Here is a 20,370-nt window from a genome sequence, read left to right as displayed (position 1 = left end):
ACAAATTAATTCAGATGGGGGTCCGTGGCCAAATGCATTTCATTTGGGCTTCACAAGAAACTCTTTGAGCACCAAGGACATAGAAACATTATGGTGCTGACCTCCATGATGTACTCCTGTGCATACAAGTTGGTCTCATCACAGATATAGCGGATCAGCTCGTCTGTCACGATGAGCTCAAAGTAGTCCACTGGTTCGGCATTGTCTGGCAAGGCAGCAGCTCTCCCTCTAGGACCAGGCGTGCCAATGAAGGGGATGTCCCGTGGTTCCCAACCGTCATGACGCCAAGGACCACAGCTGCCACCTATAAATTATAGAAATATACAATTACTACCAGTAAGACTCCCAAATCGGGAGATAAGGGACCGTCAGGTCGCTTACACAAACTTTAGAAGGCACTTTAGTCAGAGTTTTTACACTTGCTGAAAATAGCTGATCTACAAGCTAACCCGAACGAAGGCAGACATTTTATTTTTATTTTTTTCCTAATGGCCGGGAATGAACCGGCCGTTCGGGAGTTGTCCCGCTTTTCCTAATGGCCAGCACGTCCCTGCCTGTGACAATAAAAATGTTTCTGTTGTGTGCAAAACATTCTTACCTGTGTTCCTGCTGGAGGAAGGCCCAGCGTCCCTGGCACCCTGAGAGATGTCACTCGGAGCTGGAGAGACGTCTCTGCCTGGAATGAGCAAAATCGAAGAATATATATTTTCATCCTGTGAAAACAGCAGATATACAAGCTCTTCGCCTTGCTTTATACCCTGTAGCAGTGTTGTTTTTGACATATTTTTTTTTTTAGTTTTAGTCATAGTCTTAAATAAAATGTCATTTAGTTTTAGTCATAATTTAGTCACCTGAAATTAGTTTTAGTCTGATTTAAGGCGACTAAATCTGCAGTTGATTTAGTCAACTGGAATGTATTTTGGCAGGCCTTGATGGCATCGTAATGACTGATTTTATACTTGCTGAAAATAGCTGATCTACAAGCTCACAATGCGGCGCACTGCAACACATTGTGAGCTTGTAGATCAGTTATTTTCAGCACGCAACACCTGAGAGCAAAGGGGCAGAGAAGGCCTTCTATTGTCTGACAGAAGTGAGAGACACTGCACCTTCAGAAATACAGATTTTTTATTTTAATTTTTTTTTGTATGTATTTGGCCACGGACCCCCATCTGAATTCAATTGTGTCTCCATGGCGAGTCAAGTACCAGCACTCTGTGCCGTGCTGTGAGCTTGTACATCTGCTAAAACTTTGCAGGATCATATAGATATCTTTCTATCAATGCCATTTTCAATTCAACTCTCATCTCTGCAATCTTAGCTGTGAGATGTTAAAGGGATATAACACTTTCAAAACTTTTTTATCGTCTAATCAGGCTTTTATGAACAGCCCGAACAGTTTTTAATTTACTTGATTCAATATTTAGATATTTGATGTAAATGTTACCAGGCCCTCCTCCTCCAGGCCCTTTCCCCACACACACTCATTGTAACTTCAAACTCCATTTTAACCATGATAGATTCATTAAAAACACCCATTATTTTTTCTGGTGACTCATATTACCATCCTAATACGTGAGCAGGCCGTGTTTTTTCAAAAACCTTTTTCATTTATTTTCAATAAAATATAATTGTATTTAATGTTTTCCATTTTCCAAAAGAATTATTAAAAATAAAAGAAAAAAGATATTGAAAAAACACGGTCTGCTCACCTATTAGGATGGTATTATGAGTAACCAGAAAAAATAATGGGTGTTTTTAATGAATCTATCATGGTTAAAATAAAGTTTGAAGTTACAATGTGTGTGTGTGGGGAAAGGGCCTGGAGGAGGAGGGCCTGGTAACATTTACATCAAATATCTAAATATTGAATCAAGTAAATTAAAAACTGTTCATGCTGTTCATAAAAGCCTGATTAGACGATAAAAAAGTTTTGAAAGTGTTATATCCCTTTAAGCCAAAAAAAAAAAAAAAAACGCAGATATACAAGCTCACAGTGCGGCACCGCTCATAATTCAAACATGGGTTTGATTTTTTGGGGTAAATGTTCAGCCCCAGGATGTTGGGGATATTTTGATTATCACAATATCGTAAATGTCATTTTTATTTGAACACTAACGCTAATCGTGACATGACGTGTGAGGCAACGCTGCCACCTAGCAGTCATGTACATATCACATCTGTTCGGTTCAAATGCTTTGTAAAAAAAGATTTGTCTATGTGACATTTTACATTTGTTGTCACTTTCAGGTCAAATCTGTCGGTCATTCTTTGAAGGTTTTTGTAGACAACGGATTGTTTTGGGTCATTCACAGGTTCCGCTTTGAAGCCATGTAAACATGACTTTGTTTTAGCTCACATAATGCCAAAAAAGCTCATTTGAATAGGGTGAATATTTGTTATTTACCTGTATGGCCACGACGATGGGTTCGGGGAATGCGTGCAGCTGCAGAATCATCATCATATTCATCATCGTCGTCTAAAAATAGTTCAAAGAAAAAGATTTGATGAATGTTTTGTATGTAGATAGATAGATACCTTTATTATCCCAAGCGGCATGTTGGTTTAGGAGCGTGCAGGGTTAGAAAATGTTCCTATTCATATAAAACCACTTGTAACACAAAGTTTGCAAGTCACTAGTACACAATACCGTGGTTTACGAGGCTTGCTACGATGCTTGCTACAATGTACAGGCCTATATAGGCCTTAGACAACACATTAGTTTAGTTTGATTTCATCTCAGAGTCAGACACGATGCGTGGATACAAACATGCACGCGACGATTATTTACTCAATTGAATTCATTTCAAACATGAACAAATAAAGTGTGTAGTCTTACCATGTCGAGCGCGTTCCAGATCTTTGCGGGATGGTTCCCACGATGGATCTTCCCCCCCGTCCCCCAGTATGGGTCTCGAAAGAACTGTGGTCCGGAACCTACGGCGGGGCTGCTGTTCAGCGGGGCAGGGAGAGTCAACCGTGGCCGTAGATCGGTCGGGTTCTGGCTGTTCAGCCGGCGGGGCAACAGCAGCCGTTGACTGAGATGGTGAAGTGGGCTGGGATGGCTCAGGTCCTTCCTCCTCCCCGGAGAACTCCGAGTCGGTCTCTTCCCTCCGGTCTTGGAGGGCGAAGAAGTCGGACACGAGAGTCTGGCGAACTGCATGTCCGCCATCCCCCGCAGAGGCGCTCTGTCCCCGGGAAGAAGAAGAACGAGAAGCTAGGCCGCCCCGGGAAGAAGACGGAGAAGTGCCCGCAGCTAGGCCGTTCTGTCCCCGGGAAGAAGACGGAGAAGTGCCCGCAGCTAGGCCGTTCTGTCCGCGGGAAGCTAGGCCGTTCTGTCCCCGGGAAGCTAGGCCGTTCTGTCCCCGGGAAGCTAGGCCGTTCTGTCCCCGGGAAGCTAGGCCGTTCTGTCCCCGGGAAGAAGACGTTGAAGTGCCCACACCTAGGCCGTTCTGTCCCCGGGAAGAAGAACGAGAAGGGCCCGCAGCTAGCAGGGGCGTCAATTGGGTATGGCAGAGGTATGCAGCTGCCATACTCTGGGTCCAGGGGGGGAAATAAAAGTTACTTTTAAATATAAATCCATGAATGTCTCTTTGTCTCTCTCTCTCTATCTGTGCTGGTTATTATGTTGTTAAATTACAGTAAAATAAATACAAATGCTAAATTTAACAAAATGGTCACTTTAACTCTTTCAAAGCCACAGAGGTAGATTGACGAGAATTATTAATTAGGCAACCAAGCCACAGACGAAGGTTGACGAGAATAGGCTATTTTTGTTATAAAACAACTCAAAATAGGCCCTACATTATTTTTGCCGATTTAACAAACAAGGGTTTCATACGAAACACTTGCTATCCGTTCAGATCATGTGACTGAACGAAAACGCGGAAGTAGGTATTTGCTAGAATGGTTGTATGAGTCTAACTATGGTGGAATTTAGCGTCACCCAGGGTACTGAAAAGAATGGACAGAACGGATAGATGTGTAAACAGCGTTTTCTTGTGGTCGTAAAAAAACACTGAAATGGGCTGGCAGTAAAACTGTTAACAAGGTATTATAATTATATTCTCCAGAAAAAACTGGGGGGAAAAAATATATATATATATTTTTGTTTTTCAGACATTGTGAAAATAGCCAATCTACATGCTCACAACGCCTCGCAGCGTGAGGCGTTGTGAACATGTAGATCTGCTATTTTCACAATAGAACCGCAGTGACGTCATTACGTGCGCGTCCCGCGTCTTAGACGCGTTCACGTTGCCTAGAGACGCATTCACGTCATTGTCCTGGGGTCCCACGGACGCATCGCCTCCATTGGAGTCCACGTTAAAATAATTTACCACGTCGCGAAAAAAAAAATATTTTAAAAAGTCCACAGACGCCACCATTGTTCATGGGTGAAGGCATGCTACTTTACCCTACGTTAACACAAATGAAATCCGCGTAGAAAGTCTTAAAACAGACGATAGAACTAACGACAGTGTGTGTTTTGAATCCACCGACGCCATTTTGTGCGCCCGTGCATGGTCAAAGAATTCAATGGGTGCCTGAGTTTTAGCGTAGCACCGGGCCGGGCCGCTCTCTGACCATAGTGGCACAGCGTGTTAGGTGATACACCAAAAAGGGTTCCCCCACAGAACGTGTATGGCAAGGCACGGCGCAGAAACGTGACGTCTCTACACTGGCAAAATAATTTAGAGCGGCGCGGTCAGGGTCCCCGCGGAATGAACGTGTCGCAAACAGCATTTCGTTTCATTAATATCCTCGCCAGAAACTGCCTGCCGTCTGTCTGTCTCTTTCTGCATGCAGCGGAGCCACCGCGCTCTGCAGCAGCATGAACGGGCTCTGTCACTGTGATGTGATGCTACGTTTAGCTACATGCTAAAGCTACTGCCGTTTCTGGCTGCTCTTCTGAGGCACAGAGTGAGGCTGGCAGAGGGTCATAAAGTCATTAAGTCATAAAAAGACGTCTGATTTTCAAAGCAGAGAAACTAATTATCTGTGATTTACAACAGCCGTTCTCCCGAGCGCTCCACGAGCGCTCCACGTTCTCATAGTATTACGTCTCTCCCATCTCTCCCATAGAGTGGTGTCTCACCACTGTATGGTGAGACAAGTATACTCAAATGTTTTACTTAAGTAAAAGTATCTATACTGCAAGTAAAAGTCCGGAATTCAAAATGTACTTGAGTAAAAGTATAGGCTACACTTAGGACTAAAAGTAAAAGTACTCATTATGCACAATTAGTCTGTATCACATGTTGCCAAATAATATCCTTTGAAAATAGCCATGGCTGAAGTGGTTATGTAGGCTATACTTTTCAAAGTAACTAGTAAAGTTTTCAAATAATTGTAGTGGAATAAGTACAATATTTGCCTCTGAGATGTAGTGGAGTAGAAGTAAAAGTAATGAAAATTGGAAATACTCCAGTAATGTAAAAGTACCTTAAATTGTACTTATAAGTACAGTACTTGAGAAAATTACCTTTTTATTACCCCAAGAAAAGAAAAAAAATACCATTATTGCACCAAAGTAATCAACAAGCTAAAACTATACTATCAAAAATGTCCAAACATTAGCCTAATTGCAAAATAATATAAGATAGAGGCAAACATTTTATAAATAGCCGATCTAAAAGCTCACAATGCAAAAAAAAAGTAAAATGGGGACCCAAATTGGGGACCCATAATTTTTTTCTGGGACTCATTCGAATGACCACCTGTGGGTCCCGGGACCCATTACTTTGAAAACCTATTAACATCACTGGAACCGTGTTATACAAAATGTAATGCCTCTTTTCCATGAGGACTCCCATCTTTGCCATACCCTAGCTTTTGCTGAACTGACGCCACTGGCAGCTAGGGCCCGCAGCCCGGCCACGCTGTCTCGCAGACATAACGGCACAAACACACAATAAGTTGTATAGTTGACGTCTTGACGAAGACAAGCACTACCAATACACTGAACACTGAACTAACAATACACTCAACACAAGAACTGAAATAACACAAATCTATAACTAAACTAACCTAGACAAAAACTAAAACTATGAACCCTCTCTCTCTCGGTCTGCGCACACACACACACACACACACACACACACACACACACACACACACACACACACACACACACACACACACACACACACACACACACACACACACACACACACACTAGATGGATAGATAAACTAATAAGATATTAGAGAGAGAGAGAGAGAGAGAGAGAGAGAGAGAGAGAGAGAGAGAGAGAGAGAGAGAGAGAGAGGTGTAAGACCTGTTGTTTGTATTGCGTGTTATAGGTATAAATGTGCCAAAATGCTTAGTTTTCTATGCATTTCGGGTGTTTTGGAAAAAAAAAACCTATACATGACAGCATAGGGCAGCATTAGACTGTCATAGAAGACAGCAGGGGGCAGCATTAGACTGTCATAGAAGACAGCAGGGGGCAGCATTAGACTGTCATAGAAGACAGCAGGGGGCAGCATTAGACTGTCATAGAAGACAGCAGGGGGCAGCATTAGACTGTCATAGAAGACAGCATAGGGCAGCATTAGACTGTCATAGAAGACAGCATAGGGCAGCATTAGACTGTCATAGAAGACAGCAGGGGGCAGCGTTAGACTGTCATAGAAGACAGCAGGGGGCAGCGTTAGACTGTCATAGAAGACAGCAGGGGGCAGCATTAGACTGTCATAGAAGACAGCAGGGGGCAGCGTTAGACTGTCATAGAAGACAGCAGGGGGCAGCGTTAGACTGTCATAGAAGACAGCAGGGGGCAGCGTTAGACTGTCATAGAAGACAGCATAGGGCAGCGTTAGACTGTCATAGAAGACAGCAGGGGGCAGCGTTAGACTGTCATAGAAGACAGCATAGGGCAGCATTAGACTGTCATAGAAGACAGCAGGGGGCAGCATTAGACTGTCATAGAAGACAGCAGGGGGCAGCATTAGACTGTCATAGAAGACAGCATAGGGCAGCATTAGACTGTCATAGAAGACAGCAGGGGGCAGCATTAGACTGTCATAGAAGACAGCAGGGGGCAGCGTTAGACTGTCATAGAAGACAGCAGGGGGCAGCGTTAGACTGTCATAGAAGACAGCAGGGGGCAGCGTTAGACTGTCATAGAAGACAGCAGGGGGCAGCGTTAGACTGTCATAGAAGACAGCAGGGGGCAGCATTAGACTGTCATAGAAGACAGCAGGGGGCAGCATTAGACTGTCATAGAAGACAGCATAGGGCAGCATTAGACTGTCATAGAAGACAGCAGGGGGCAGCGTTAGACTGTCATAGAAGACAGCAGGGGGCAGCATTAGACTGTCATAGAAGACAGCAGGGGGCAGCATTAGACTGTCATAGAAGACAGCAGGGGGCAGCATTAGACTGTCATAGAAGACAGCATAGGGCAGCATTAGACTGTCATAGAAGATAGCAGGGGGCAGCATTAGACTGTCATAGAAGACAGCAGGGGGCAGCATTAGACTGTCATAGAAGACAGCAGGGGGCAGCATTAGACTGTCATAGAAGACAGCAGGGGGCAGCATTAGACTGTCATAGAAGACAGCAGGGGGCAGCATTAGACTGTCATAGAAGACAGCAGGGGGCAGCATTAGACTGTCATAGAAGACAGCAGGGGGCAGCATTAGACTGTCATAGAAGACAGCAGGGGGCAGCAACACTTCACTCTCACTGTGACTCTGCTGAGGCAGAGCACAAGCTCACTCACTCACTCACTCACACACACACACACACACACACACACACACACACACACACACACACACACACACACACACACACACACACACACACACACACACACACACACACACACACACACACTTACCTACAAAATAAACCACCATAGACTGTAAAAAGAAATATGGACGAAGCGAAGCCATTGGTTTCTATGCTGCGAAAATGAAGTTTTTTTGTCCCTTGTATGGGTGTCGCCATCATTGTTTGAATGGTACCCCAGGAATCACAAGGAATGCTATGGGCTGCCAACGGTCACGTGGAACCGCAGGGATACACGGAGGAATGTGGTCGGAGCCTCCCGAAATAAAGCACACGAAGAAGAACACAGCAGGCAAGTTATCATTTTAGCTGGCCACACCCCCCCGCAAATTTATCATAAATTTTAACATAAATGGGACCATATTTGCACAAAACGCATATCATGGTGATTGAAAGGGATTTTTTCACTAGCGACAGGAACCATTAAGTATTTATGACAACGTTTATTAAGGTTAGAAAATCAAAGGGGAAAACGAATGGGGTCCAATGTAGACAAATTATTTTTGGTACCTCGCGGGGGGAAAACAGCGCAACTAGCGGCCAAACATAGGAAGTTTTAGTTCCGTATTGGATTTGTTTTAAATTGGCGGAACTATGCCCCTGCAAACCACCAGCCTTCAGCACCTGTGTATCTAAAACCCACCAGGCATCAGCATGTGTGCCACAAGGATCTCAGTCAGATGCCTGTGCCAGTCTAAACCATGCATTTGTATAATACACAATAAAAGGAGAGAATGGGCAGATATCCTTGCTTTTATAGAGGATACATTTGATCACATGCTCCCTGGTTGTCCTAGACACATGGAGAACGTCCCAGAACAACGGATCTTTGTCAGATTAAGCCCCAGAATGTGTTCTTTTACAATGTAAAACGGATCTTTGTCAGATTAAGCACCAGAATGTGTTCTTTTACAATATAAAATAAAACAACAAAGCCGAACTAGTTTGGGATCGGCACTACGGGATAGGTTTTGAAAAGCCGAACTAGTTTGGGATAGGCACTAGATGAGTAGCCGAGCTATAAGCTTACAGCGCCTCACAACGCGACTCGTTGTGAGCTTGTAGATCGGGTATTTTAAGGTTGAAATTAAAAAAAGACATTTAGAAATTAAAAACAACAATAAACATTAAATAATGAAAAAGGTAAATGGTGATAATAACCTCGTTGTGTGGCTGCTGGCGACTGCTGGGGTCCATGGAGGCGTGGTCTACCGCGGGGGTGGGGCGTAGCATGGGGGCGGGTTTTACCATGGGGGCCGGGTCTAACGAGGATGCTGCCTCAGCTGCGACTCCTGGAGACAATGATTGATTAACTGTTAGATTGATTGATAGTTTAACCATAATCTGTATAGGAGGCTCCTATACAGTATAAATAAAATTAGACCCAAAAAAGAAATCGCCCAGGACCCAAACTAGTGAAAATAGCAGATCTACAAGCACACAACTTCTTGCTTCACGCCACATTGTGAGCTTGTAGATCTTCTCATTTCTAATTCATGGAATTTCTTCGATTTTTCTGTTTTCTTCATGAAACGATTGGGAGAAAGAAAAAAAAATCATTGAATGTTGTTTTTAATCCATACGTTTTTTTGCTTTTTGGGAATGTTTTTTGAAAATGTCTTGAAATAATAATTAAATACAAAATGTAGGCAACAAAAAATGAAGAGACCCATAAAAATGTGTCTGCGACCCACAAACGTCTGGGCCCGTGGATCTCAAAGTGGATTCCAGGGACTCGTGGGTTCTTTTAGGGGGGTCTAAATTGACCCTGACCGTGTACAAATGGAACCAAATGAACCTAAGGGGTTCATTTGGTTCCATTTGAACAGTTAAGGGGAGACCTTGAAATTTGAAAGTTTGAAAGCTTGACACTGGAGCAGAACGCTGCGTGAAAAACATTGAATGATGATGATATGATGATATAGTACTTTATTGTCAGTTCACACTGAAATTTGTCTTGCGACACAGCAGCCATGTATGCGACACATAACATATATACAAACATTTAACACAGGAAACAAAAACAAGACAGGTTTACATAAGGATAATATGGACAAGAGCAGTGTCCAACCACCAAGCCTACCTATGGCCGAACTCCTGATTAAGCCTTAAAGTCGACTGATGGACAAAGGACCTTTTTAGTCTGACCTTATTGTATGCTGGAACACTGTATCTCCTTCCTGAAGGCAGCAACCTATATTCTCTATGCAACACATGGCTACTATTAGAGGTAATATTTCTTGCCAACCTTAGAATGCTGTTATCATACGTAGTCGTATATAGCCTCTGAAGTGGTTGTCCAACTATCTTTGAACAAATGTTCAGTTGTTGAATATGGGAAGGGGATTTAACCTAGAAAAACCTTCCCATATTCAATGTTTTTTTTCATGCAGTGGATGTTACTGTGGTGTCACAGACTGTGTAACATCTTTTCAAACACACAGTCACCGGTCCTCCAGAAAGACAGAGAAACCACTGTTCGGTCCAGGGAGAGTTCCACTGGATGTCAAGGGGTTTGCTAGGCTGCAGAGAAAGGTCAATTTTGCCATCAGTGGTGCAGAGCCTTGGAACGCTGGCTGGAGCAAAAATGTTTAGTAAGCTCGATGCCAAAATGGGGTTCTGGCAGGTTCCACTGACTGAAGAATCAGTGAAATACACCACTTTCATTACTCCCTTTGGGCGGTTTCATTTTAACCGGCTTCCTTTTGACATTGCGTCAGCGCCCCAACACTTTCAGTGCATGATGGCTGAGGTCATAGAGGGACTTGAGGGAGAAAAGCGTGGAGAAAGCAGGCATCACCTTGAATCTGGACACATGTGAGCTCTCCAAAAGTGTGCACACACACTTGCCCTGACCCCAGGGCAAAAATCCACTCGTCCGAGACAGTTTGCCCTCCTGGCCCCAAAGTTGTGGAACAAACTCCCTGTCGCGCTTAGAACAACGGACTCACTCGCTAGCTTTCGCCGTGGACTGAAGACTCCACCTAAACCCCTAGCACTACTGAAACACTCAATGACCATACATGAAGCTAGTTAGCATTTGTTTTTAGGTTTTTTAGAATCTTTTTCTTGACTGATTATTTTGTTTTCTAGATATATTCATTTGCATTTGTTATATTGCTGTTGATGTACTGACATATTATCTTGTTTATTATTGTGATGTTTTATCTGCTTATTGCAAGTCGTTTTGGATTAAAAGCATCTGCTAAATGCCTAAACTGTAAACTGTAAACTGACCCGAAGAAGACAGAGGCCATCTTGGAAATGAAAGAGCCCACACATGTAGCAGAGTGTAGCAGAGCGTAGTTTCCTTGGAATGGTCAACCAGCTGGGAAAGTTCTTGCCGCAGCTGGCGGAGAAAGCCCCTCGTGACCTACTTTCCAAGAACAACAGCTGGGTCTGGGAGGTGCACCAGGCAGCAGCATTTAAAACACTTAAAGGCCCGCTGACACGCCCCGAAATTATAATACTATGATACAGTAGGTCACGTGGTCTCTCTGGAAACGGTCTGAAATAGTCTGAAACTCATGTCACAGTGTAATCTGCCCCTCGCCCCCAAACGACACATCACCAGCAGCCCAAGGTATCCACAGAGCAACGGAGAAGCGGAACGGGCAGTCCAGACCGTCAAAAACCTACTCGAGAAGGCAGATGACCCATATCTGGCCTTACTTGCCTACAGAGCTTCTCCTCTTCAGAGTGGCTACAGCCCAGCCCAACTCCTAATGGGTCGACGTCTTTGAACTACGGTGCAAACTCTGAAACCAGGCATCACCGTGCCAAAGCTCTTGGTGTCTTGTCACCAGGAGAGCAGGTACGGGTAACTGATGCGAAGTCATCCGGGACTGTACTTCAGAACCACTCCACACCGAGATCCTACCTGGTGGATCTACCTCAGGGGGTGGTGAGACGGAATCGTCAGCATCTGATCCCCATGCCCTCACCAACAAGAGACGGAGGGTCTTCACCACAGCAATGTGCCGAGGCATCGCCTGAGCCCACTCTCGAGCAGGTTCCTATGCCACTGCCAGCTGCTGTGGTGCCGACCCAAAAGGGGTACCGAAAGTTGTCCCGAAAGAGACTCCTATTTAGTCATGTGACCGTTTGATTTTTTTAAATTAAATTAATTAAATTGATTAAAAACCGGACCGAACCGGTGATACCGTTGACCACTTGGGGGCGCAGATAAAGAGGCGGACATATTTATGGTCCCTGTTAGAGTTAGCCACAAATTATAACTCTTGTAGAGAACTTTTATCGAGTCTTCATAATTAACAGCCACCTGTTATTTTATATACATCTATATGGATCTTCTCAGTGAGATCGAGATGTCTCCTGTTTGTACTATTACTGCTTCTGTGGAATGGGGGAAATGCTCTCTGCCGTGTTTGTGTTTGCTCTGCTGTACAGAGAACCAGTGGATTGGGTCAAAACGAGTGCTTGTTGTTGTAGATCGGCTACTTTAGAACGGTTGGTCCTATGAGGACGTGCCGCCCCTCTACGGATCCGGGAGGGCAAGGCGCAAGCGGCCGTGGTGGTCCGCGGCCCCGGCGGACCACCAAAGGGACAGCGCCGCCACGAAAACGCTATAATCAATCAAACAGCTTGGCTACATACTGTATCCAGATAGCATACATGCTAGGCTAGCTTGCTTCCTCCGTGTTTAGCCAATAAAGGTTATTTGACCATGTTCACCACGACATTAATCGTCCCTATTGTTGTAAAGACGTGATGAAGACTTGTGCTGTGTGGCATCTAAAACGTTGTCCAATATCCACCACATCTATAAACAATAGCGTTGGTGTGCAGTTGTGATTGAATGAAGAGGACTGGGAGAGTGGAGGCGGGTCGCTGTCGCAGCAGCACTAAACTCCGAGCAGCGAGTTGTCAACAGTAGCAGAATGTGCTCGTCTAGACTCACTCAGTATATTCACAAACATAATAAATACAATACAAAATTGATTTAATGCTGTCGGAAAATACACGTGACGCTGACAGCGGGAACATGTCTCCATTCAGACATATCTCCATTCCGACAGTGACTTCTTATTGTCGGAGTGGCGACACTCCCCATGGGCCTAAGGTTTAGGGTTAGGGTTAGAGATAGGGTTAGTGTCTGAATGGAGACATGTCGGAAAGGAGACATGTCTGAATGGAGACATGTAACCGCTGACAGCATACTTTTACATTCGTAAGATATATTTTAATTGGATACTTACATTTGTTTTCCCCCAACTCGGTGACCTGTGTTAGATCAATTTTAGACATGTGCTCAGTGGGTAGAGTTCAAGTGGTTAAACTTACTGAAGTATGTGTGATCGTCTGGATAATTCATCTTCACCTGCAGTCTGGACTCCACACACTGCTCTGAAATGAAGCAATTCAACAAGGACTTTAATAACTTCAGACCTAGTGGTGTCAAGACTATGCAAATAATAGTTGTCTAAAGTGAATAAGGTGAAAGTAGATAATCTACTTTTAATGTTTCTGCAACCATGCTTCTTTCTATGACCAACCCCAGCAACATATACCCCCCACTTTACTATAGGCTGTATAGACTTTGATGTGTCATGTGTTTTAGAAATGGTTTCTTGTAAAACAGAGGAAGCATAGGCTACATATAATTGTATAAAATGAGGAGCAATTAGAGCTGCCCTGTTAATATTTCAGATCCAATTGTATTTTTCATTTTCATTTCCTCTTATTCCAAGTTCCCAGTTCCTTTCCCCCACACAGTCCTACCTCCACCGTTCTCCTCCCAATCGTCACTGTCTTCAGTGACCGTTACTGTGACTTCAGAGTCAGATTCAAGCTCAACATCAACTTCTGAGTCAGATTGAAGCTCAACTTCAACTTCGGAGTCAGATTCAAGCTTGACTTCAACTTTAGAGTCAGATTCAAGCTTGACTTCAACTTTAGAGTCAGATTCAAGCTTGACTTCAACTTCAGAGTCAGATTCAAGCTTGACTTCAACTTCAGGACGGTGTGAAGAGATGTCTTCGTCATTGTCTTCACTTTTCACTGCTGGTAATGACCCATCTCTCATCGCTGGTCTTTGAAGCTCCTCCTGTTCCTCCTTAATGTAAGGATCCTCCTCTTTACACACAGCCATGTGCAGGGTGTCTAGGAGCAGAAGAACAACATGATAGCTAACACTGGATTCCTTAAAGTAGGGGTTTTCAAAGTGGGTGACGGGGCACCCTGGGGTGCCGTGACAGCAGTCCAGGGGTGCCGCGAGATTATTTGATAATATTTGGACACTTGAAACAATATTATTTAGTATAATTTTAAACTTGAAGTACAACGTTATTTTCAGTCAGTTCTAACCAAAATGTCTATTATCTCAACGTTTTCCTCGCAACATAATCACTAAAATACCGTCGCTGGGAGTGAAAATTATAATGTAGGGGTGCCTCGGATTAAAAAATATTCATGGGGTGCCCTGAGACAAAACAGTTTGGGAACGTGGTAGGTCACGTGGTCTCTGAAAACAGTCTGAAATAGTCTGAAACTCATGTCACAGTGTAATCTGCCCCTCGCCCCCCAACAACAGCTGATCAGTACTGTAAGTAGTCTAAGTACAGTCAATTAATTTGATTGGCTTGTAATTGCAGATTCCCACAATCGATATCATAACAAATATTTACTCATATTTTAAGATGACTTTTTAAAGTGACAGTATCCCTTTAGGTGACAGTAGCCCTTTAAAAGGGAGTAGTTCACCCCCAAAATGACTTACTCACCCCATGAAGATCTGAATTCATGGATATTTTAGTTGTTGTCACATTCCTAAGCCAACAATCTGAGGAGACTCTTAGGGCCCTAGTTTCCCCCTAAACTTCTTTGCCTTTTTATTTACTATTTTGAAAAAAAAACATTCTACAATACTTCAAATAGCCGATCTACATCGGCACATTGTGAGCTTGTAGATCAGCTATTTGAACTATTTTAAAATATTTTTCAAAATAGTAAAAAAAAAAAAAAAAGGCAATGAATTTTAGGGGTTTAGGGTTAACATGGACGAAAATAGGGCCCACAGTGTCTCCATAGAGGACAAAGCAGGCTCTTTGTCTAGATAGGGCAGTGGTTCCTCAGGGCACCCAGTAAATATCTTTTTAATCCGAGGCACCCCTACAAATACCCTATAATTTTCACTCCCAGCACCTTTCGGGTGGAAACCTTGTATGTCCAAAACCGTTCGTTTTGTATTTATCATCTATAAAATGTGATAAATGCGATGCAAGGCGTTGTGTGCTTGTAGATCGGCTGTTTTCACTAGTTTTGTGTGACAGTCTTGACCAAAAGACGTACACATTTGAAACTTGGAGATACGAGGTTTCTGCCCAACAGTGACGATTTAGTGATTATGTTACGAGGAAAACGTTGGGATAATAGCCATTTTGGTTGGAATTGACTGAAAACTAGAAGCAGTGCTCTTCCCAGCACAGGTCTCCACCAGGCCAGGCGTCCTGGTGGTGCTATAATAGGCCAATGTAAAAAGGGTGGCATGTGTTCTTTGCCAATGTTAGACCTTTCATTGCAGTCAGACACTGCATGCATGATTTGAGGCATTTTGTTCAAAAACGGATAAATCCTGCAAACTTTGGAAGCCAATATTAGCCAATTAGGATGGAATATGAAATATCAGACGGATCGGACTTGATCACATGACTGTAGAGATACTGTGTACTGATTTGCATGATTGTTGGAGAAAATCTGATGGAGTAATAGCAAAGAATGTGTCTTACATAAGTCGCTTTCGGCTGGTGGAGACAATGAATTTGTACTTCAAGTTTAAAATGATACTAAATATTTTTTCAAGTGTCCAATTAGCCAGTAGCTATGCCCCTCCCAAAAAGCTTTTGTCCAATGCTAGCTTAGAATAACTTCCTGCTTGCCAAGGTTTGCCCTGGCAACAGCCTTGGCAAGCTGCCGGTTGCTAAGCTAGCATTGGACAAAAGCTTTTAGGGGAGGGGCATAGCTACTGGCCAATTCCAAATATTATCAAATTATCTCGCGGCACCCCTGGACTGCCGTCACGGACAAAAATGTCTTTTCACTTGTTTTGTATACGTCACCAACACACAGAAAACCAGGAGAACACATGATTACAAGATTTAGTTTACGTTTACTTCCGGTTTATTCCATTTGGGGAACAGCCTGTGACATATATTTTCATACAAGCCATCCTTAAACTTCTTAGCCTTTTTTTTCCTCTCTCTTTTTTTTGCTATTTTGAAAAACATTTAAAAAATACAGTACTTAAAAGGATCCCTGGCTAATCTGACAAATATGCCTTAATTAATTTATTATAATTTTCATGTATATCTACAATGTACAATTAAAAACACCTTAAATGTTTTTTTTTTTTTTTTTTATAATTTTTAAATGGATTTTGCAACCCATTTTCACCCAGTGCCAATTGCCTATGTAATCCTGGGCTCTGCTCTCCTTCTGCCGTGCCTGGGGAGACAACGGACTGACCTCATGCTTCCTTCAATGCATGAGTAGTCCAAGCTGTTTCTTTTCACCTGACGGGGGATTTCCCCAGGATGGACGTAGCGCGTGGAAGGAACACGTTATTCCAACCATTTCCTTTCCCCTCCATCAAGCGCCCCGGCTGGCCAGGGGGAGGCATTATTGAGACCAGGATTACTGCATGTTTTTGTGAGGGTATCAACCCTAGGAGACACGGGGAGAACATGCAAACTCCACACAGAAAGGCCCTATCGCCGACCCCACCTAGGGTGTGGGCGCTGATGACGCGGAGGGAGAAACACGCCCCCAGCACCCACAGCGTCCCCCGGCAAGAATCGAATCCAGGACCTTCTAGCTGTGAGGCGAAGCGCTAACCACTGCGCCACCGTGCCCCTTCACCTTAAATGTTTTATTAAGTGTGCCTGCCATGCAACGCAATGGCAAAACACTTATTGTAATCCGCAATGTGCGGCTCGGCCGGGAATGTTGTGCTATTACTTTTCTTTCCGATCCGCGTTGCCATGGCAAAGCAATTTGTAAAAAACGACGCGCAAAAACCCCCATTGACTTTGAATGGGGGACTCCGAAAAAAAAACAGAAACTTTGGCACCACATAACTCTGCCATACTTTTGCCTAGGAACGTGATTTAAACTTTAAAATGCACACACAACTTTGGTCTTTTTCCGGCCAATAGGGATGAGCTGTATTTGATTAAGCCCCGCCCCTCTGTAACAGGAAGTGCCCTTCGCCAAACAGGAAGTGCCTCTACATCTCATGAACCGTTTGTCGTACAGACTCGTGGGTGGCATCAAATGGCTTGATTAAGAGTCCTTAACCTTAAATGGGGCCTATTTCGCCAAACAGGAAGTGCCCCTCACCAAACAGGAAGTGACCCTTTATCTCGTGAACCGTTTGTCGTACAGACTCGTGGGTGGCATCAAATGGCTTGATTAAGAGTCCTTAACCTTAAATGGGGCCTATTTCACCAAACAGGAAGTGCCCCTCACCAAACAGGAAGTGACCCTATATCTCGTGAACCGTTTGTCGTACAGACTCGTGGGTGGCGTCAAATGGCTTGATTAACAACTTGGGAGCCAAACTCGTTCAGGGACGAGTTATGGCCACTAGGTGTCCCCCTGCCAATCTCGTTGAGAGACGAGGCAACAAAGAGTTAACTGTACAGGCTGTGGCTGCCCTCTGAATGACCTAAGTCCATTACGTCACCCCCCAGCTGCAGGCAGGAAGACAGGGGGAGAAAATGCGAGGCAGTTTATTGCTTTACATTCTACTTTGAAACATAAGAAGGGCTTTATCTTGAAAACAGCTGAAAAAAGCGCCAGGGAAGCAGAGATCTGATTGTTTTCACGGACACTTTACCGCAATGGTCGGCCCCGTTTTGGATTATAGTTTCGCGAGCTTTTGTAAACAAAGGGATTATCTTCCTCAATCGTCAACGGACACCCACGTGCACACGCACGAAGCTTCCGAGGCACTTCAAAATAAAGCGTAAGTGAATGGTGGCACCAGTAACAGCTAGAAATGTTAGAAACCTTGGCTTCCGTTGTGTTAAGAGTCCTTGACCTTAATTGGGGCCTATTTCGCCAAACAGTAAGTGCCCCTCACCAAACAGGAAGTGACCCTCTATCTCATGAACCGTTTGTCGTACAGACTCGTGGGTGGCGTAATATGACTAAATTAAGAGTCCTTAACCTTAATTGGTGCTTTCTTCGCCAAACAGGAAGTGCCCTTCGCCAAACAGGAAGTGCCTCTATATCTCATGAACCGTTTGTCGTTCAGACGTGTGGGTGGCGTCATATGGTTTGATTAAGAGTCCTTAACCTTAATTGGTGCTTTCTTTGCCAAACAGGACGTGCCCTTCGCCAAACAGGAAGTGCCTCTATATCTCATGAACCGTTTGTCAAACAGTATATAATGTTAAAGCTAATGCAAAAAATGCTAATGTTAAAACATCTAAAGCTAATCTACCGCTAATGCTAACACCAAAAAAATCTAACGCTAACACCAACAGTTACACAAGGTTGCACATACTTAGCGAGCTGCAGGCACACTTAAAATTTCTTAGAAATTTTCTTTTCTAGTTTATTTTAGAAACAGCTAAATTTTCATTCAATAGGGGAAATGCCGTCGCAAGTTGATGATGTCATGAAACCATGTGTGGTCTATCCCTATGGAATTTATGGCATGCATGTGCCAAAAAAAGAAAAGAAAAAAAAACATATTGGAAATATTGATTTGATGCTCATATTAACGTGTTTCTATTGTCCCATCCGTGCCATAAATTCCATAGGTATAGATGAATCACACATGGTTTTATGACATCATCAACTTGCAACAGGCATTTCCCCTATTGAGTGAAAGTGAACGTGAAAATCAGGTAAATAAAATAGCAAAAGGCCTTGGCAGTTAATCTACATTAGTTATGGCAAAACTATGACAGTCCAAGTGTTAAAACAGACAATCTACATAAAGGGTTCAAGTGGTTAAACTTACTGAAGTGTGGCTTGTCTTCAGGTTCCTCCTGTTTAATAGAGACGTCCCTGGCTGAGAATGGAGAGTTCATCTTCACCTGCAGTCTGGACTCCACACACTGCTCTGAAATGAAGCAATTCAACAAGGACTTTAATGACTTCAGACCTATTTTCATCCATGCTAAACCCTAAACCCCTAAACTTCTTTGCCTTTTTTACTATGGGTGCGGTCGGAAACGCGCACCGGGTGTGTGCTCAGTGTAGTGAGTGCAGTGGGCGTGACGTTGTAGAGTGCGATCAGTGTGGCTTGTTTACGAACGACCAGTTAAGAGGCATCTGTGCGCTTTTTCACCCTGAACTCAGAAGGTAAACTTTCTGAAAAGCAGCAGTTGCTAACGTAACGTTGATATTGAAAGGAGATGTAATTCATAACATTGGCATACCTACTGTTAGTTCACACGTTGATGCGTGTGAAGCTATCAAGCCAAAACGACCAATTAAGCTGCAAATGCTGCATTTTGCGGTCATTTCCTCCATTGTTCACAGCTGAGAAGCGCTCGAGACATGGCCATGAAAACCAACCAATCAAAACACCGCACTGACGCACCATACTGAGTAGGGTCGGTGAGTGCTTGCACTCAGCACACCAGTGCGCCGCGCACTGGATTTCCGAACGACAACGCACCAAGTGCACCGAATAAACGAACGACAACACGGCACACCAGTGCGTTGAGTGCGCATTTCCGAACGCACCCTATATTGTTTTTGTTTTTTTTAATAAATCAAATAGTTCATCTACAAGCTCACATTGCGTCGATGTCAATCAGCTATTTGAAGCATTTAAAAAAGAAAATCAAAATAGTAAAACAATACAAAGAAGTTTATGGGTTTAGGGTTTAGCATGGACGAAAATAGGGCCCATAGTGTCAAGAATATACAAATAATGGTCTTTCTAAAGTGAATGAGGTGAAAATAGCCAATCTGCTTTCTATTAATTTCTTAGTCTCTACAACTACCGTATGCTTCCTTATATGCCCAACCCCACCAACAATTATACCCCCCACCCTTTGCTGTAGGGCCGTAACGACTTCAATTGCGACCGTCAGGTCGCAGTTACTATCAAAACCTCGACCAGCTGTCCGTCAGTCACACGTCACACTTTTGGGCCGCTCATATCTCTGCAACCGTTGCCCCGATCCATGCCAAATTTTGCACACACACACTCCTTGCCTGCCAAACCACAACCTCAATTCTCACATGACCCTCTTCTAGCGCCGTCATGAGGCCGATTCTCGCAAAACACATTTTTGGACACTGCTCCTACAAATGTTGACCTAAAATCACGCAAATCGGTACACACTTGCTCTACACTCAGCGCCACAATCAGGCAGATTTTTTGAAACACATTTTTGGACACTGCTCCTACACATTTTGCTCTCAAATGTCACACTGTGGCCTGACGGTCGCTTATCTCCCGATTAGGGAGTCTTACTGGTGTGTCATGTGTTTTTTCATGTAAAACAGAGGAAGCGTAGACTACAAATAAGTGTAGTCCAAAAGAGAGATCCAAAATATATCCTCAAACTAACAGGGATGAGAGAT

The 20,370-nt window shown here is 43.7% G+C and overlaps 1 protein-coding gene across 1 annotated transcript in view; it reads right to left on the bottom strand.

The window, feature by feature from the left end:
• LOC308290008 (uncharacterized protein) overlaps positions 1-20,370 on the bottom strand; it is a 63,014-nt gene that overhangs the window by 32,889 nt on the left and 9,755 nt on the right. The window contains exons 2-5 of the mRNA XM_080731786.1: positions 18,791-18,892; positions 13,543-13,923; positions 13,105-13,167; positions 8,962-9,092 (exon numbers count right to left, since the gene is read on the bottom strand). Of these exons, the coding sequence (XP_080587912.1) occupies positions 8,962-9,092; positions 13,105-13,167; positions 13,543-13,923; positions 18,791-18,860 (645 nt within the window). The 5' untranslated portion in view covers positions 18,861-18,892. The remainder of the gene's footprint in view (positions 1-8,961; positions 9,093-13,104; positions 13,168-13,542; positions 13,924-18,790; positions 18,893-20,370) is intronic.

The sequence above is a fragment of the Nannobrachium achirus genome (assembly GCF_963921795.1).
Source record: "Nannobrachium achirus genome assembly, chromosome: 1".
In the NCBI taxonomy this organism is placed as follows: Eukaryota; Metazoa; Chordata; class Actinopteri; order Myctophiformes; family Myctophidae; genus Nannobrachium; species Nannobrachium achirus.
The sequence above is the reverse complement of the archived record's forward strand: the minus strand, read 5'-3'. Positions and strand labels throughout refer to the sequence as shown.